The sequence below is a fragment of the Oncorhynchus mykiss genome, chromosome 16 (genome assembly GCF_013265735.2).
Source record: "Oncorhynchus mykiss isolate Arlee chromosome 16, USDA_OmykA_1.1, whole genome shotgun sequence".
NCBI classification, from domain to species: domain Eukaryota; kingdom Metazoa; phylum Chordata; class Actinopteri; order Salmoniformes; family Salmonidae; genus Oncorhynchus; species Oncorhynchus mykiss.
The window spans coordinates 6,339,791-6,360,493 of NC_048580.1; the positions used below are offsets into that span (position 1 = coordinate 6,339,791).

Below are 20,703 nucleotides of genomic sequence, written 5' to 3' on the forward strand. Positions count from 1 at the left end.
GTCCTCTGGCAGTCTCCATGGGGGTGCCAAAGGGTTCAATTCTCGGGCCGACTCTTTTCTCTGTATATATCAATGATGTTGCTCTTGCTGCGGGCGATTCCCTGATCCACCTCTACGCAGACGACACCATTCTGTATACTTCTGGCCCTTCCTTGGACACTGTGCTATCTAACCTTCAAACGAGCTTAAATGCCATACAACACTCCTTTCGTGGCCTCCAACTGCTCTTAAACGCTAGTAAAACCAAATGCATGCTTTTCAACCGTTCGCTGCCTGCACCCGCACGCCCGACTAGCATCACCACCCTGGATGGTTCCGACCTAGAATATGTGGACATCTATAAGTACCTAGGTGTCTGGCTAGACTGTAAACTCTCCTTCCACACTCATATCAAACATCTCCAATCTAAAATCAAATCTAGAGTCGGCTTTCTATTTCGCAACAAAGCCTCCTTCACTCACGCCGCCAAACTTACCCTAGTAAAACTGACCATCCTACCGATCCTCGACAATGTCATCTACAAAATAGCTCCCAATACTCTACTCAGCAAACTGGATGCAGTTTATCACAGTGCCATCCGTTTTGTTACTAAAGCACATTTTACCACCCACCACTGCGACCTGTATGCTCTAGTCGGCTGGCCCTCGCTACATATTCGTCGCCAGACCCACTGGCTCCAGGTCATCTACAAGTCCATGCAAGGTAAAGCTCCGCCTTATCTCAGTTCACTGGTCACGATGGCAACTCCCACCCGTAGCACGCGCTCCAGCAGGTGTATCTCACTGATGATCCCTAAAGCCAACACCTCATTTGGTCGCCTTTCCTTCCAGTTCTCTGCTGCCTGTGACTGGAACGAATTGCAAAAATCGCTGAAGTTGGAGACTTTTATCTCCCTCACCAACTTTAAACATCTGCTATCTGAGCAGCTAACCGATCGCTGCAGCTGTACATAGTCTATCGGTAAATAGCCCACCCAATTTACCTACCTCATCCCCATACTGTTTATATTTATTTACTTTTCTGCTCTTTTGCACACCAGTATCTCTACCTGCACATCTGATAATTTATCACTCCAGTGTTAATCTGCTAAATTGTAATTATTCGCCTACCTCCTCATGCCTTTTGCACACAATGTATATAGACTCTTTTTTTTCTACTGTGTTATTGACTTGTTTATTGTTTACTCCATGTGTAACTCTGTGTTGTTGTCTGTTCACACTGCTATGCTTTATCTTGGCCAGGTCGCAGTTGTAAATTAGCACTTGTTCTCAACTAGCCTACCTGGTTAAATAAAGGTGTTCTCAACTAGCCTGCCTGGTTAAATAAAGGTGTTCTCAACTAGCCTCCCTGGTTAAATAAAGGTGTTCTCAACTAGCCTGCCTGGTTAAATAAAGGTGTGCTCAACTAGCCTGCCTGGTTAAATAAAGGTGTTCTCAACTAGCCTACCTGGGTTAAATAAAGGTGTTCTCAACTAGCCTACCTGGTTAAAATAAAGGTGAAATACATTTTTTAAAATATATATATATTACGTAGAGGTCCCCTGGAAAAAGTAAAGTTAGTCAAAACGCACCAATTTGTCAAACTGTCTGCGTTACTGTAGACAGTTTAGGCTACCCGTTTATCATGGGCCGTGAGTTTAATTTCTACCAGCTTCTATGTTTAAACAGAGGTGGGCTACAGATTCCTGCCAAATGCTTTTGATTTTTAAAAGTGTTTACCAATCAGATAATAGGGAAAATGATCAGAATTGGGTTGCCTGTGTAAACTCAGCCATAGTGAAGGATGCTTAGAAATGTATCCATAACGACCACAAGAGGGCAATAATATTAGATAACCAGAATGAATAGTCACCTACAGATAGATTGTAATGGTAGAATTGTAAATCCTCTATCCAGTGTTATTCCCTAAATCCCTCGAGTCTAGGTCATTGTTTTTTCTGAAGTTGTTGAATTCTGCAATAATTTCAGTTCGTTTTGTTGTAATTCCTTCGACATGACTGAAGGGCAAAATACATGAGATGTGTGTCAATCCATCCCATTTGTTTTCAGGTTTGCCGGAGAGCTGTGGGAAAAAAGGTGATAGACATTCATCACTGAAAACAAACTATGGATGTCCACAAGCCTAAAGACAAGTGAGTTAGCAGCCTAGTTATGTGTTCTCTTTTTATGGTGACATCTTAAATGTTTTAGATACAGTATCTAGTCCTTCTATTTATGGTGACATCTTTAACTGTTTTAGATACAGTATCTAGTTTCTGTGAAACTCTGGCTAGTCCCTCTTTTTATGGTTACTGGCAAATTATATTGTAACACAAACCAAATGGTAATGTACCCGATAGGTTAGCCTTTGGATTGGAAGTGTGTCACGAGCTCCTTCAAGGGAGATACCTCTTTAGGGACTGTGGTAAGAGTGCTCACCATGAGGTCAGCCGGGCATCCGGGATCGCCCCCTAGTGGTCACATATTGCCCTATAGATAATGTTGAAATTTGCTAAGTTTAATTTAACTAGGCAAGTCAGTTGAAGAACAAATTCTTAATTGCAATGACTGCCTACCCCGGCCAATTGTGCAGCACCCTATGGGACTCCCACTACAGTCCCTGGATACAGTGCCTTAGACCGCTGCACCACACGGGAGCCTACTTTAAACCCAAATTTAATATCATATCTGTCAAGTAATTACCATTTCACCTTGTAATTTCTTTGTGGGCCTACATACTACGTAAATAAATATGTTATTTATTGTCAAATTAACTAAACAAATAAAACAAAGTATTGGAATTTGCTTAATTTAATCCCAAATTTAGTATCATATGTGTCAAGTAATTAGCATTTCACCTTGTAATTTCTTTGTGGGCCTACATACTACGTAAATTAATATGGTATAAATTGTCATATTAACTACACAAATAAACCGGGTAACAGTTGCTTGCTCTCCTCTTGTCGTCCAACAGAAACAATGGCGTGTGGCTGATCTTTTTCATGCTGGGTTTAGGAACTCTCCTGCCATGGAGCTTCTTCATGACAGCCACCATGGTAGAGCCACAACATTAGTTCTCATCCTCTACTTTCAGACTGAACAATGAATGAATACATACCAGAAATACAATGCCGGAGCTTTTAGTGAGACCTCTGTATTCAGTCTGTATTCATTTCCAAATATGTTTCAAGTGTTACTTTCTAGATTGTCTGGATATTATCTTGTGATAACTCACAGGCGACAGGCGCCTAGTGGTTAGAGCGTTGGAATAGTAACCGCAAGGTTGCAAGTTCAAATCCCTGAGCTGACAAGGTACAAATCTGTCGTTCTGCCCCTTGAATAAACCCACTGTTCCTAGACCAGTTAACCCACTGTTCCTAGACCAGTTAACCCACTGTTCCTAGACCAGTTAACCCACTGTTCCTAGACCAGTTAACCCACTGTTCCTAGACCAGTTAACCCACTGTTCCTAGGCCAGTTAACCCACTGTTCCTAGACCAGTTAACCCACTGTTCCTAGGCTGTAATTGAAAATAATAATTTCTTCTTAACTGACTTGCCTAGTTATCTATTCATTAGAATAATTAATTTTAACAGCATTTTTCAAGTACTCAAATCGCTTTATGCAATATTTGTTGTATTGCATCCACTTCCAATGGATATCATCTACCTGGGTGGTGCATGACAGCCATGTTACTGTAGAACAGCCATGTTACTGTAGAACAGCCATGTTACTGTAGAACGGCCATGTTACTGTAGAACAGCCATGTTGCTGTAGAACGGCCATGTTACTGTAGAACAGCCATGTTACTGTAGAACAGCCATGTTACTGTAGAACAGCCATGTTGCTGTAGAACAGCCATGTTACTGTAGAACAGCCATGTTACTGTAGAACAGCCATGTTACTGTAGAACAGCCATGTTACTGTAGAACGGCCATGTTGCTGTAGAACAGCCATGTTACTGTAGAACGGCCATGTTGCTGTAGAACAGCCATGTTGCTGTAGAACAGCCATGTTACTGTAGAACAGCCATGTTACTGTAGAACAGCCATGTTACTGTAGAACGGCCATGTTGCTGTAGAACGGCCATGTTACTGTAGAACAGCCATGTTACTGTAGAACAGCCATGTTACTGTAGAACAGCCATGTTGCTGTATAACAGCCATGTTGCTGTAGAACAGCCATGTTACTGTAGAACAGCCATGTTACTGTATAACAGCCATGTTACTGTAGAACGGCCATGTTACTGTAGAACAGCCATGTTACTGTAGAACAGCCATGTTACTGTAGAACAGCCATGTTACTGTAGAACAGCCATGTTGGTGTAGAACAGCCATGTTACTGTAGAACAGCCATATTGCTGTAGAACAGCCATGTTACTGTAGAACAGCCATGTTACTGTATAACAGCCATGTTACTGTAGAACGGCCATGTTACTGTAGAACAGCCATGTTACTGTAGAACAGCCATGTTACTGTAGAACAGCCATGTTACTGTAGAACAGCCATGTTGGTGTAGAACAGCCATGTTGCTGTAGAACAGCCATGTTACTGTAGAACAGCCATGTTACTGTAGAACAGCCATGTTGGTGTAGAACAGCCATATTGCTGTAGAACAGCCATGTTACTGTAGAACAGCCATGTTGGTGTAGAACAGCCATGTTGCTGTAGAACAGCCATGTTACTGTAGAACAGCCATGTTGCTGTAGAACAGCCATGTTACTGTAGAACAGCCATGTTACTGTAGAACAGCCATGTTGGTGTAGAACAGCCATGTTGCTGTAGAACAGCCATGTTACTGTAGAACAGCCATGTTACTGTAGAACAGCCATGTTCCTGTAGAACGGCCATGTTGCTGTAGAACGGCCATGTTACTGTAGAACAGCCATGTTACTGTAGAACAGCCATGTTACTGTAGAACAGCCATGTTACTGTAGAACAGCCATGTTGCTGTAGAACGGCCATGTTGCTGTAGAACGGCCATGTTGCTGTAGAACAGCCATGTTGCTGTAGAACGGCCATGTTGCTGTAGAACAGCCATGTTACTGTAGAACGGCCATGTTACTGTAGAACAGCCATGTTGCTGTAGAACGGCCATGCTGCTGTAGAACAGCCATGTTGCTGTAGAACAGCCATGTTACTGTAGAACGGCCATGTTACTGTAGAACAGCCATGTTACTGTAGAATGGCCATGTTGCTGTAGAACAGCCATGTTACTGTAGAACAGCCATGTTGCTGTAGAACAGCCATGTTACTGTAGAACAGCCATGTTACTGTAGAACAGCCATGTTACTGTAGAACAGCCATGTTGCTGTAGAACAGCCATGTTACTGTAGAACGGCCATGTTACTGTAGAACAGCCATGTTACTGTAGAACAGCCATGTTACTGTAGAACAGCCATGTTGCTGTAGAACGGCCATGTTACTGTAGAACAGCCATGTTGCTGTAGAACAGCCATGTTACTGTAGAACGGCCATGTTACTGTAGAACAGCCATGTTACTGTAGAACAGCCATGTTGCTGTAGAACAGCCATGTTACTGTAGAACAGCCATGTTACTGTAGAACAGCCATGTTACTGTAGAACAGCCATGTTCCTGTAGAACGTTCGCCACACATTAGCAATGAACTAAAACTAAAGTCTTCTGTCCTCTTGTCTCTCTACAGTATTTTACCAGCCGTCTCAGAGACCCCACCCAAATATCAACCGACAAACCCTACGACCGTAGTCCTACGGAGGCCAGTTACAATAACGTATCGACACTTTGTGCCATGGTGCCTTTACTGATCTTCACCTGTCTCAACTCAGTCCTGCATCACAGGTTAGTTTAGCCCACCACTTCACCCCCACACGCCCCACACTATCTTGACTTTCCTAATGCGTTATAAAGCACTACTCCAAAAGTTAAATCTTCATATTTTTTTTTTGGGGGGGGGGGGGGGGGGGGGGGGCGAGCTAATATGATAATAAATCTTCATGTTTTTTTTGGGGGGGCGAGCTAATATGATAATAAATCTTCATATTTTTTGGGGGGGCTAATATGATAATAAATCTTCATGTTTTTTGGGGGGGGACTAATATGATAATAAATCTTCATATTTTTTTGGGGGGGGGGGGGGCGAGCTAATATGATAATAAATCTTCATGTTTTTTGGGGGGGGGGGGACTAATATGATAATAAATCTTCATGTTTTTTTTGGGGGGGACTAATATGATAATAAATCTTCATGTTTTTTTTGGGGGGGGGGGGGACTAATATGATAATAAATCTTCATGTTTTTTGGGGGGGGCTAATATCATAGTAATTGTATAGCTCGGCCCAGCTCGGCCCAGTGATGTTAAAAGTGCACTAACCAGGCAGAGGACCGACGTGTGATCAACATAAGATTGACCTCTGATTATTTGACCCCCGACTCTCTAACTTCCAGGATTCCTCAAAAGTTCCGGATCATGGGCAGCCTGGCGGTGATTTTGGTGCTGTTTCTTATCACGGCCATCGCGGTGAAAATAGACATGGCCGCGGGCCCTTTCTTCACATTAACCATGATCAAGATTGTTATCATAAACTGTGAGTTTTTTTCGAGCCTATGGCCTCTTATTTGGCCCCTTCCTCCTTTTCAACCAGTCAATTCTTTCCCCTTGAGTTGTCCTGAATGCACTCTTAGACCTCAGCCACCCTTCAATGTGGTCTGTCTTTACATTACATTTTGTTAATTTAGCACAGTGGTTCCCAAACTATGGGGCGCGCCCCCTGGTAGGGCATGGGTAAATATCTTATTTACTGAAGTATTCAGACCCTTTGCTATGAGACTCGAAATTGAGCTCAGAGATACATCCTGTTTCCATGTATCATCCTTGATGTTTCGACAACTTGATTGGAGTCCACCTGTGGTAAATTCAATTGATTGGACATGATTTGGAAAGGCACACACCTGTCTATATAAGGTCGCACAGTTGACAGTTCATGTCAGAGCAAAAGCCAAGCCATGATGTCGAAGGAATTGTTCGTAGAGCTCCGAGACAGGATTGTGTTGAGGCACAGATCTGGGGAAGGGTACCAAAAATGTAAGATCCCTAAGAACACAATAGGCCTCCATCATTCTTAAATGGAAGAAGTTTGGAACCACCAAGAATCTTCCTAGAGCTGGCCGCCCGCCCAAACTGAGCAAATGGGGGAGAAGGGCCTTGGTCAGGGAGGTTCCTCTGTGGAGATAGGAGAACCTTCCAGAAGGAGAACAATCTCTGCTACACTCCACTAATCAGGCAGTTATGGTAGAGTGGCCAGACAGAAGCCACTCCTCAGTTAAAGGCACATAACAGCCCAGTTGGAGTTTGCCAAAAGGCACCTAAAGACTCTCAGACCATGAGAAACAAGATTCTCTGGTCTGATGAAACAAAGATTGAACTCTTTGGCCTGGAGGAAACTTAGCACCATCCCTATGGTGAAGCATGGTGGTGGCAGCATCCCTACGGTGAAGCATGGTGGTGGCAGCATCATTGCTGTGGGATTGTTTTTCAGCGGCAGGGACTGGGAGACTAGTCAGGATCCACGGAAAGATGAACGGAGCAAAGTACAGCGAGATCCTTGATGAAAACCCGCGGGATGTTCCCCAATGCTGGAAAGGAGGGGGCCCCGTGAAAAACTTTGGGAACCTCTGATTTAGCTCTTATTCATTCACCTGCCAAGAAGACAAAAACAGTAATTATCTGTCACCCAAATGTATTTTTAAAACGGAGAAGTAAGATTATTGAACACTCAAACAGCATATTAAATGTTAGCGTCATGTTTCTATGACTGGACTCTGTGTTATTGACTGTGTTTATTATTTGTATTATTTTTTTTTAAACCTTTCTTCAGCCTTTGGAGCTATCCTGCAGGGCAGTCTGTTTGGCATGGCAGGCCTTCTTCCCGCCAAATACACCACACCCATAATGAGTGGGCAAGGCCTGGCGGGCACGTTCGCTGCCTTCTCCATGATCTGTGCTATCGCAAGTACGTCAGAGACATGATACACCTTTTTATTTCACGATTAACACATCTACAGATACAGTATATGTAATCATAAAAAAAGACCTGTTTTTACATTTTTTTTTACTACTAATGCTTTAGAATAAATTAAAATAATTAAGTCCACCACCACAAAGGGCAGTTGAGCCAAGAGATTAGTAGTATTGAAATGAATTCATAGACTCCTTTGGGATATGTACACGTTACCATGTCTGTAAATGATTCATATACTTCTGTAAATGGTGATGGTGTGAATGGTGATGGTGTGAATGGTGATGGTGTGAATGGTGATGGTGTGAATGGTGATGGTGTAGATGGTGATGGTGTGAATGGTGATGGTGTGAATGGTGATGGTGTGAATGGTGATGGTGTAAATGGTAATGGTGTGAATGGTGATGGTGTAAATGGTGATGGTGTAAATGGTAATGGTGTGAATGGTGATGGTGTAAATGGTGATGGTGTAAATGGTAATGGTGTGAATGGTGATGGTGTAAATGGTGATGGTGTGCCTGGGAATTAAGATTTTATGACTTTTGAAATGGCTGTACAAGTGATCTCTCTCCCTCCCACTCCCTCTCTCTCTCTCCCCCCTCTCCTCTCTCCTCTCTCTCTCCCTCCCACTCTCTCTCCCACTCCCTCTCTCTCTCCCCCCCTCTCTCCTCTCTCTCTCCCTCCCACTCTCTCTCTCCCCCCTCCCTCTCTCCCTCCCTCTCTCTCTCTCTCTCTCTCCCCCCCTATCTCCCTCTCCCCCCACTCGCTCTCCCTCTCTCTCGCTCTCCCTCTCCGTTCCGCCCTCTCTCTCTCTCTCTCACACACACCACAGGTGGCTCAGCACTAAATGATGTTGCTTTTGGATACTTCCTCACAGCCTGTGTTGTGATCATATTGGCCATAATGTCCTATGCGATCCTCCCTAAACTGGTAATAAACTCTGGATTTTAAATGTTATTATTGCATATATTTGACTGAAAAATGGGGTTAGGAGATGCTACTCGATGATAATACAACTAATACTTCATAATACAACTAATACAACTAATACAATCAATACTTCATAACACAACTAATACAACTAGTACTTCATAATACAACTAATACTTCATAATACAACTAATACAACTAATACTTCATAATACAACTAATACAACTAATACTTCATAATACAACTAATACTTCATAATACAACTAATACTTCATAATACAACTAATACAACCAATACAACTAATACTTCATAATACAACTAATACTTCATAATACAACTAATACTTCATAATACAACTAATACAACCAATACAACTAATACAACCAATACTTCATAATACAACTAATACTACTAATACTTCATAATACAACCAATACTTCATAATACAACTAATACTTCATAATACAACTAATACTTCATAATACAACTAATACAACTAATACTTCATAATACAACTAATACTTCATAATACAACTAATACAACCAATACTTCATAATACAACTAATACAACCAATACTTCATAATACAACTAATACAACCAATACTTCATAATACAACTAATACTTCATAATACAACTAATACAACCAATACAAGTAATACAACCAATACTTCATAATACAACTAATACTTCATAATACAACTAATACTTCATAATACTTCATAATACAACTAATACTTTATAATACAACTAATACAACCAATACTTCATAATACAACTAATACAACCAATACTTCATAATACAACTAATACTTCATAATACAACTAATACTTCCTAATACAACTAATACAACCAATACTTCATAATACAACTAATTCAACTAATACTTCATAATACAACCAATACAACTAATACAACCAATACTTCATAATACAACTAATACTTGATAATACAACTAATACTTCATAATACAACTAATACAACTAATACAACCAATACTTCATAATACAACTAATTCAACTAAAACTTCATAATACAACTAATACTTCCTCCCCTTTTCATTCATCACATAATAATTTACCAGTGTGTAAATGTCAAATATATGTAATACTTCCATTCCAGTTCATCTCTCCTGTTTTGTTAATTAACATCCCAGAGTGAGATAATTGATTGTAATTTCGTGTTGTTCTGAACCTTACTTTAGGAGTTCTATCGATATTACAACAAGAGACAAAGTGGAAACAGGCTTAGTGACGAGGTGAACAGGCTGGACGGTAAAATGACATTTATGTTTGGTCAGATATGTAGAAATAAGAGAAAGATAGTTGTCACGTGTTATGTATAGATAAGTAAATCATAAACTTGGACACTTATTGAATATATTTTTATTCAAACATTTGTATTAGGCTACCAATTTTAAGGATCATGAAAGCAATGTGTTGGATAGCCTCGTTCCTTCTCCCTCCAGAAAATGCTGCAGCGACTACACCAGTTCTCAAACAAGGAGAAGAGCAACAAACCGTGTCCATGTTGACCATCTTCAAGAAGGTATGGCATAATTATTTTTAGATTGAGGCCGGAATTCAAACCATGGCTCGCTTTAGAGTAGGACACCAGACAGCCCACACAATGAGGCTTTTTAATTAAAGACATTTTCTCAGATGTTCACGGAGATCGCATTCATGGTGTAAACTCTGCACATGTTGGCTCAACTGTAAATTAAAAAGTTGGTTATAGCACGGATTAAATCCCGACCTAAAACAATTCAGGAGATGAATTGCAATTCTATTGATGAACTGAAAATCGTTACTGCGCTTTAAAAGCAAATACAAAACACTACATTACATCATTTTAAGAGACACATTTGCAGACACTTATCGCTAATCGATAAAAATGACAAGTTAATTTAGCTGTATCCAGCATGTCGAATGAACCAGTCACTTTCATACCATATTGTGAGTTTGAGCATTTCAACAAAAAACAAAAATAATTTCAATTAACTTTCTGAATTGGAAAAACAATGAAAACCCAATACACTTTTTATATACTGTAGGTATTTAAAATGGATTATAAACCCACTATCACAATAAATACTTTTTAAAATACTTTTGATATTCTTCACTATACCTACCCGCATACTGCTCTCTATCCTTATCTTTCTCCTGGGTTGCACGAATCTCTCGTGGACAAACGGACGTAACATACTGTATGAAATCGTTGCGTCTGTCAACAGACTAGGGAAGCGACAATTTAAAGCGTCTGCATGCTTCCCAGGCGAAATAGTTCGGAAGAGTACGTGCAGATATTATGAAGACATTTTTTTCAAGGAACTTTGTTCCGGTGCACGGATTTTTCATTGATGAATATTTGGACAAATCACGATTTCGCAGGTGGTCGCATCTTTATAATTTCGGACGTGGAGGGGACATCTGGCTCAAAAATTGGTTAAGAATTTCTGTTTAGAGAGGTGGAGACTTTGCTAGTCTGAAACAGGTTAAGTTTCCTTTTAGGGGGATGGAGACTTCGCCTGTCCCCCCCCCCCCACTCTGTGGTGGACTCAGTTAGTATAACGTAGAGCCATACAGTTGAAGTCAGAAGTTTACACACACTTAGGTTGGAGTCATTAAAACTCGTTTTTCAACAACTCCACAAACTTCATGTTAACAAACTATAGTTTTGGTAAGTCGGTTAGGACATCTACTTTGTGCATGACACAAGTCATTTTTTTCCAACAATTGTTTACAGACAGATTATTTCACTTATAATTCACTGTATTACAATTCCAGTGGGTCAGAAGTTTACATACATTAATTTAACTGTGCTTTTTAAACAGCTTGGAAAATTCCATAATATTATGTCATAGCTTTAGAAGCTTCTGATAGGCTAATTGACATATTTTGAGTCAATTGGAGGTGTACCTGTGGATGTATTTCAAGGCCTACCTTCAAACTCAGTGCTTCCTTGCTTGACATCATGGGAAAATCAATAGAAATCAGCCAAGAACCTCAGAAAAAAATTATAGACCTCCACAAGTCTGGTTCATCCTTGGGAGCAATTTCCAAACACCTGAAGGTATCACATTTATCTGTACAAACGATAGTACACAAGTATAAACACCATGGGACCACGCAGCCGTCATACCACTCATGTAGGACATGCGTTCTGTCTCCTAGAGATGAACATACTTTGGTGCGAAAAGAGCAAATCAATCCCAGAACAACAGCAAAGGACCTTGTGAAGATGCTGGAGGAAACAGGTACAAAAGTATCTATATCCACAGTAAAACGAGTCCTATATTGACATAACCTGAAAGTCCACTCAGCAAGGAAGAAGCCACTTCTCCAAAACTGCCATAAAAAAAGCCAGACTTCGGTTTGCAACTGCACATGGGGACAAAGGTCGTACTTTTTGGAGAAATGTCCTCTGGTCTGATGAAACAAAAATAGAACTGTTTGGCCATAATGACCATCGTTATGTTTGGAGGAAAAAGGGGGAGGCTTGCAAGCCGAAGAACACCATCCCAACCGTGAAGCACGGGGGTGGCAGCATCATGTTGTGGGGGTGCTTTTCTGCAGGAGGGACTGGTGCACTAGCCAAAATAGATAACATCATGAGGAAGGAAAATTATGTGGATATATTGAAGCAACATCTCAAGACATCAGTTAGAAAGTTGAAGCTTAGTCGCAAATGGGTCTTCCAAATGGACAATGACTCCAAGCATACTTTGAAAGTTGTGGCAAATGGCTTAAGGATGAATAAGTCAAAGCCCTGACCTCAAGCCTATAGAAAACCTGTGAACAGAGCTGAAAAAGCATATGCGAGCAAGGAGGCCGACAAACCTGACTCAGTTACACCAGCTCTGTCAGGAGGAACGGGCAAAAATTCCCCCAACTTATTGTGGGGTGCTTGTGGAAGGCTACCCGAAACGTTTGACCCAAGTTAAACACTTTAAAGGCAAAGCTACCAAATACTAATTGAGTGTAAGTAAACTTCTGACCCACTGGGAATGTGATGGAAGAAATAAAAGCTGAAATAAATCACTCTCTACTATTATTCTGACATTTCACATTCTTAAAATAAAGTGGTGATCCTAACTGACCTACGACAGGGAATTTTTACTGGAATTAAATGTCAGGAATTGTGAAAAACTGAGTTTAAATGTATTCGGCTGTATGTAAACTTCCGACTTCAAACTGTATATTTAGAATGTGGTAATATCGTTCCTATTCAAAACATTTAGTTACATAGCATTGTTGAAATATTCACCATTTATTTTGAATGTGGCACTAACACGGCTGCCATAGAATGTTGTAGTGTTATACACAAATGAGGCATAAGGCAGAAACATCAATGTTTCCAACCATTCGATTTTCTATCGTCCCAACTCTCCAAAAAAAAGGTGATCTAAAGTACTTTCTTGTTGACCCATTGACTGTAGATCTGGGTCCCGGCTCTCTCTGTGTGCTTTGCCTTCACCGTCACCATCGGTGTCTACCCTGCCGTCACGGTGGATGTCAAGTCTACCGTCGCTAATGGAGGCGCCTGGGGTCTGTGTGTATGAATATCTATGACAAGAGCATGGTTTATGTTTATTCATTTTACGGTATACTTACACACTTTTGATTTTACGAGCCTTTACAACAACAACAACAAAAATTGACTTGGTAATATTCACTGGTAATGTGTGTTATCGTACGTTATCATCTCCTCTCAGAGATGTACTTCATCCCTGTGTGCTGTTTCCTGCTCTTTAACCTGAGCGACTGGGCCGGGAGAAGCCTCACTGCTGTGTGCACGTGGGTAAGTCGGCAACAAAACACGCGATACAGAATGGAAGAAATCGGCTCATTTGAATGAATATGCCTGAAACTAACTGATACTTATTGGAATTGTGGATATTGTGAACTAAGGATTCCAGATCACACTAACAGAACAGAAGACGCTAACAGAACAGTAGACACTAACAGAACAGTAAACACTAACAGAACAGAAGACACTAACAGAACAGTAGACACTAACAGAACAGTAGGCGCTAACAGAACAGTAGACACTAACAGAACAGAAGACACTAACAGAACAGAAGACACTAACAGAACAGTAGACACTAACAGAACAGTAGGCGCTAACAGAACAGTAGACACTAACAGAACAGAAGACACTAACAGAACAGAAGACGCTAACAGAACAGTAGGCGCTAACAGAACAGTAGGCGCTAACAGAACAGTAGACACTAACAGAACAGTAGACGCTAACAGAACAGTAAACGCTAACAGAACAGTAGGCGCTAACAGAACAGTAGGCGCTAACAGAACAGTAGGCGCTAACAGAACAGTAGACACTAACAGAACAGTAGACGCTAACAGAACAGTAAACACTAACAGAACAGAAGACACTAACAGAACAGTAGACACTAACAGAACAGTAGACGCTAACAGAACAGTAGGCGCTAACAGAACAGTAGGCGCTAACAGAACAGTAGGCGCTAACAGAACAGTAGGCGCTAACAGAACAGTAGACGCTAACAGAACAGTAGACGCTAACAGAACAGTAGGCGCTAACAGAACAGTAGGCGCTAACAGAACAGTAGACACTAACAGAACAGTAAACACTAACAGAACAGAAGACACTAACAGAACAGTAGACACTAACAGAACAGTAGGCGCTAACAGAACAGTAGACACTAACAGAACAGAAGACACTAACAGAACAGAAGACGCTAACAGAACAGTAGGCACTAACAGAACAGTAGGCGCTAACAGAACAGTAGACACTAACAGAACAGTAGACGCTAACAGAACAGTAAACGCTAACAGAACAGTAGACACTAACAGAACAGTAGACGCTAACAGAACAGTAAACACTAACAGAACAGAAGACACTAACAGAACAGTAGACACTAACAGAACAGTAAACACTAACAGAACAGAAGACACTAACAGAACAGTAGACACTAACAGAACAGTAGGCGCTAACAGAACAGTAGACACTAACAGAACAGAAGACACTAACAGAACAGAAGACACTAACAGAACAGTAGACACTAACAGAACAGTAGGCGCTAACAGAACAGTAGACACTAACAGAACAGAAGACACTAACAGAACAGAAGACGCTAACAGAACAGTAGGCGCTAACAGAACAGTAGGCGCTAACAGAACAGTAGACACTAACAGAACAGTAGACGCTAACAGAACAGTAAACGCTAACAGAACAGTAGGCGCTAACAGAACAGTAGGCGCTAACAGAACAGTAGGCGCTAACAGAACAGTAGACACTAACAGAACAGTAGACGCTAACAGAACAGTAAACACTAACAGAACAGAAGACACTAACAGAACAGTAGACACTAACAGAACAGTAGACGCTAACAGAACAGTAGGCGCTAACAGAACAGTAGGCGCTAACAGAACAGTAGGCGCTAACAGAACAGTAGGCGCTAACAGAACAGTAGACGCTAACAGAACAGTAGACGCTAACAGAACAGTAGGCGCTAACAGAACAGTAGGCGCTAACAGAACAGTAGACACTAACAGAACAGTAAACACTAACAGAACAGAAGACACTAACAGAACAGTAGACACTAACAGAACAGTAGGCGCTAACAGAACAGTAGACACTAACAGAACAGAAGACACTAACAGAACAGAAGACGCTAACAGAACAGTAGGCACTAACAGAACAGTAGGCGCTAACAGAACAGTAGACACTAACAGAACAGTAGACGCTAACAGAACAGTAAACGCTAACAGAACAGTAGACACTAACAGAACAGTAGACGCTAACAGAACAGTAAACACTAACAGAACAGAAGACACTAACAGAACAGTAGACACTAACAGAACAGTAAACGCTAACAGAACAGTAGACACTAACAGAACAGTAGACGCTAACAGAACAGTAAAAACTAACAGAACAGTAAACACTAACAGAACAGTAGACACTAACAGAACAGTAGACGCTAACAGAACAGAAGACACTAACAGAACAGTAAACACTAACAGAACAGTAGACACTAACAGAACAGTAGACACTAACAGAACAGTAGAGGTTACCCATTGGCCTTTACTGGCATGGTAAATTTACAGTAGTTTTTTAAGAGACAAAAAAATACAAGTAAACTTTAAACTACCCTGAATTTAAGATAAATACCTTTTGCATCTTATCTACTAATCTTGTGGTGACGTTGTGAATGTTATGAATATATCAATCCAGTTTCTATGCATTTTACAGCCGGCTTAATTACGACAAACACAGCAGGAACGCTTTTTAAACATACAATGTTTTTATCAAATGTGAATTTAAGTCATCATCTTCTATCGAATAAAGCACTTATCACTTAGCCTTGGCACTATCACTTAGCACTACAACTTAGCCTTAGCACTATGACTAATCCTTAGCACTACGACTTAGCCTTAGCACTACGACTTAGCCTTAGCACTACGACTTAGCCTTAGCACTACGACTTAGCCTTAGCACTATGACTTAGCCATAGCACTATGACTTAGCCTTGGCACTGTCCCTTAGCCTTAGCACTATGACTTAGCCTTAGCACTATGACTTAGCCTTAGCACTGTCCCTTAGCCTTAGCACTATGACTTAGCCTTAGCACTATGGCATTTATTTGAATGTGCTATGTCTCTTTCTCTGCCATCCACCTTCAGCCTGGGAAGGACAGCAAACTGGTGCCCATTTTTATGGTAGCCCGTGTGATCTTTGTGCCTCTCTTCATGCTGTGCAACGTTCAGCCCCGCTACAACCTGCCTGTCGTCTTTCCACACGACGCCTGGTTCATCGTCTTCATGATCCTCTTCGCCTTCTCCAGCGGATACCTGGCCAGCCTCTGCATGTGCTTCGGGCCCAAGTAAGACCGCTTGCCTCCTTCGCCTGGAGCGAAAACCCAGATAGATTTAAAACTTTCAAGGTAGCCTACAGGGCGACCTTCTCCTCTCGTAATGACACACATTGCAAACTAACCGTTTGCAATGCTAACTAACATTTGACATAGATGGGATGAGTAAAATGATAATATGCAGCGTGATTTAGGCCTACACTAACCTTTCTTTAACAACGTTAGTAGGCACAACACACACGGTACAAGCAAAGCATTTGCGTAAGGTGTCATTTATTGCAAGAGAAAAATGTCTCCCAGTTTGACAGACTGCACCTAAAGTGTTACCACAGTAGGTTGGTCCCAGACCTGTTTGTAGCCTGGTCCCAGACCTGTTTGTAGCCTGGTCCCAGACCTGTTTGTAGCCTGGTCCCAGACCTGTTTGAAGCCTGGTCCCAGACCTGTTTGTAGCCTGGTCCCAGACCTGTTTGTAGCCTGGTCCCAGACCTGTTTGAAGCCTGGTCCCAGACCTGTTTGTGGTTTTGGCTACTGCTCCATTGGCCTTGTCAAGCCATGTTCTGCATGACATTTCCAGGAGTTGGCAAGACACCTGATCCCCTCACCCTCTCTCTCTCCTTTCTCTCTCTCACTCTTCCTCCTCTCTCTTTCTCTCTCTTCCTCCTCTCTCTATCTCTTCCTCCTCTCTCTCCAGATTAGTTGCTCCTCATGAGGCAGAGACTGCTGGTGCCATCATGGCATTCTTCCTGTCCCTGGGTTTGGCTCTGGGAGCATCCTTCTCATTCCTCTTCAGAGCCATAGTCTAAAATAGCCCGATGTGGGGAGCATGCATAACCCAAACATAACTAACATAACTAACAGTTTTTCTAAATGCTACAATGACTGTTGTTGCAAACTGCCACGTCTCTGTTCATTTTGAAACGTTAGGCCACACCCTCGCGTTCCTTACACTGACACTTAGTCTTTTCTTACTAGCACAGACTTTGCTGACAGCTGCTGTGACTGTGGTATGGTTGTCTCACCTAGCTACCTGTAGATGAATGCACTAACTGACTGTGATATGTGGTTTTCTCACCTAGCTACCTGAAGATGAATGCACTAACTGACTGATATGTGGTTGTCTCACCTAGCTACCTTAAGATGAATGTACTAACTGACTGGAATATGTGGTTGTCTCACCTAACTACCTTAACATGAATGTTACTAACTGACTGGGATATGTGGTTGTCTCACCTAACTATCTTAAGACGAATGCACTGACTGTGATATGTGGTTGTCTCACCTAGCTATCTTAAGATGAATGTACTGACTGTGATATGTGGTTGTCTCACCTAGCTATCTTAAGATGAATGCACTGACTGACTGTGCTATGTGGTTGTCTCACCTAGCTATCTTAAGATGAATGCGCTAACTGTGACATGTGGTTGTCTAACCTATCTATGCACTAAATGTAAAGGAATCCGCATACATAGGTTTGGTTTACACCTCGCAGAACTCGGGTAGGCATGGCGACCATCTGTGCTCTCATACTCCCTAAAGACCTTCGCTTGAAAAACAAGAAAAAAAAACCCTGCAATTGTACCATTTGTCCCTCTTGAGCCACCGTAGCAACAACATAGCCAGGAACACTTCCTCAAAATAGTCCAAATTAATCTAAGATCAAGAAATCTGTCATTAATTATGATGTTTTTGGTCTTAGTCACAGCAATTTGACATCTAGCCATGATGTTTGGTGCAATATTTCTCAAAATGAAAAAAATGTGCATGAAAACTGTCTCTCTCGTTGAATGACTTCATGTTCCCATTCCTACTAGGTGTAGTACTGTTGACCAATCACCGGGTGGGTTAGGGTTAGGGTTAGGGAAGACCAAACCGAACAAAATGTTCATAATATATACCCAAACTGTTTTGACTGGGAAGCATACGGTAAGTGTAAGTCGCTCTGAATAAGAGCATCTGCTAAATGACAAATGTTACTTCCAGTAGTGTAATGGTATGTGGTCTCAATGTAGTGTCCCAAATACAGTACTTTCAATTTTAAGTATGATGGAATAGACACTAAGCAGCCTTCAAAAAAGCCTACTTTAAGGTAGAAGTCGACAGAGGAAAAGAATGCTATACCTAGTGTGGTATTGTTACGAAACCAATAAGTAGCACTAAAAATAAAACTTCAAAAATCATGCCGAAACTCAAGATTCCAAACTCAAAACAAAAAGCAGTCGGCTCTCCAAGCTGCGCTCTGATTGTCAATCTCCTTAATTGGACACAGCTGAGTAATTACCAAGGCTTAGCTCAGCACCTAGACCGCCACCTGGTTATACAGTGTGGAAGTGTCTCCCGGATAGTGTGTTTGTCTATGCCCCCCCCCCCTCCAGTGCAGAATATTATTAGTTGTCAATGGAGTGAGTTTGTGTTCATGCAGGACCTCCCACCAACTAATCATGTGAATGCGGAGCTACACGGAGCCCACCGCATTGTTACAAAATGAGGCAAACGGAGATGCGGTACACAGCTCAATTTGGTCTCTATGCCTCCGGAGGCCCGAAATTGCATCACACCCTCCATGACGCCTCCGACCACATTTTCAGATCAACGTAAAATCGGCTTTAAATACTTGCACTAGTCTTTTCTTACTGACACTGACTTTGCTGACAGCTGCTTGAGGAAAATGTGTACTTTAATTATATGACTGTAATATGTGGTTGTCTTAACCTTGCTACGTTAAGATGAATGCACTAAATTACTCTGGATATGCTTGTCTGCTAAATGATTGAAAGGGAAGGTAATGCAGCATTACTTTAACGTCTCACTGAATGAAATTTAAAAGTAGGTGAAAATGTCATGTAATTAAACACATACCAAAACTTGACTGTGCAAATTATGAATACAAATGAAACCATGTATTTTTTACAAGTTTGGAATTTGTTTAGTCATTTAATCAACCATTAAAAGCAGATAACACTGAAATAGTATTACAGTATATTGGATGGTATGAATGACCAAGGAAAATGTGTTTACATGTTTTGTATGCCAAAAACGTACTCAATGATATATTGTAATTTAACGATGGTTCTGTGTCCAGGCGGTGCCTCCGTGTGTCAATTTTCTTCCGTTTGGTGCCTAATGAACATGATGCGAGTCTTCCCTCAGGATGTGAAAAACCCTGTCTTCTATTTCTAAATTGTTGGCAAGGAAGCAGAAATAGACCGGCACCCAGGCTAAAGCCTGGCTATCAAATGCGATCCACTTCTCAATGTGTCACAGAAGCTGGGCAACTAGAAATAACTCCTATGATGACCGTTCAATTTCTACACTGTGTCCTGGTGTTTAGATGCCACCGGGTGTCCGCAGCAGGGTCCATTGGAAGGCTCCGGATCATTCTTCAAGACCGTAGGCCTCACCACGTCAATGTCCCTCTCCAGATGATCCAGCAAGCCCGTGACAATACCGGGAGCAGCGTGGAAGTCAATCAGAAAGTATCCACCGCGCGTGTGTCGCTCGTTGTGTTTCGATATCTTGTACGGTAGAAGTTTCTCTCCGAGGTTCTCCAAGCCTCTCACCACAGCGCCTCGCTCCATCAAGGTTTCCACTGTGCGCCGCAAAAGTGCCGCGGTCTCCGGCCTCTGCATGGCCTTTACAATGAGGGCAAGTTCATATCGAGGCATGATTTACAGATTGTGAAAGACAAGAACAGACAGTAATACAGTTTAAACGTCCAGACTCATACAAATGTCCTTCATTTACAATATTCCCCGGACGTCAAGTGCCATGTCGTGAGACGATTAGAGATGACGTAAAATATATACACTAGACTGTACCAAAGGTGGAGGTATGGCGCTTAAAACGTTTTACATAAGAATATCTTCATACAATACATAATAAACGCAAGTAGGACAATGTTTAGAGCTATGTCCATTAATATTACTAGTTTTGAGTAATAAATTATTA

The 20,703-nt window shown here is 41.5% G+C and overlaps 2 protein-coding genes across 2 annotated transcripts in view; one reads left to right on the forward strand and one right to left on the reverse strand.

Moving 5' to 3' along the window:
• LOC110491277 (equilibrative nucleoside transporter 1) overlaps positions 1 to 18,059 on the forward strand; it is a 24,510-nt gene extending 6,451 nt beyond the window's left edge. Inside the window, exons 2-13 of the mRNA XM_036945865.1 lie at positions 2,049 to 2,131; positions 2,953 to 3,034; positions 5,644 to 5,798; positions 6,406 to 6,545; positions 7,836 to 7,970; positions 8,300 to 8,355; positions 10,114 to 10,183; positions 10,378 to 10,457; positions 13,348 to 13,456; positions 13,624 to 13,709; positions 16,571 to 16,770; positions 17,450 to 18,059. Coding sequence (XP_036801760.1) covers positions 2,106 to 2,131; positions 2,953 to 3,034; positions 5,644 to 5,798; positions 6,406 to 6,545; positions 7,836 to 7,970; positions 8,300 to 8,355; positions 10,114 to 10,183; positions 10,378 to 10,457; positions 13,348 to 13,456; positions 13,624 to 13,709; positions 16,571 to 16,770; positions 17,450 to 17,561 — 1,251 coding nt within the window. The 5' untranslated portion in view covers positions 2,049 to 2,105 and the 3' untranslated portion in view covers positions 17,562 to 18,059. The remainder of the gene's footprint in view (positions 1 to 2,048; positions 2,132 to 2,952; positions 3,035 to 5,643; positions 5,799 to 6,405; positions 6,546 to 7,835; positions 7,971 to 8,299; positions 8,356 to 10,113; positions 10,184 to 10,377; positions 10,458 to 13,347; positions 13,457 to 13,623; positions 13,710 to 16,570; positions 16,771 to 17,449) is intronic.
• A 1,599-nt stretch (positions 18,060 to 19,658) lies between these two features.
• Positions 19,659 to 20,556, reverse strand: mrps6 (mitochondrial ribosomal protein S6). Its single transcript, XM_021564627.2, has one exon. The coding sequence runs from the start codon at positions 20,418 to 20,420 to the stop codon at positions 20,064 to 20,066; it is 357 nt and encodes a 118-aa protein (XP_021420302.1). The 5' UTR covers positions 20,421 to 20,556; the 3' UTR covers positions 19,659 to 20,063.
• Positions 20,557 to 20,703: the final 147 nt, after the last annotated feature.

Excerpts from the sequence above, each read along its gene's own strand:
- mrps6 (XM_021564627.2), bottom strand. The coding sequence starts at position 20,420 with ATGCCTCGATATGAACTTGCCCTCATTGTAAAGGCCATGCAGAGGCCG.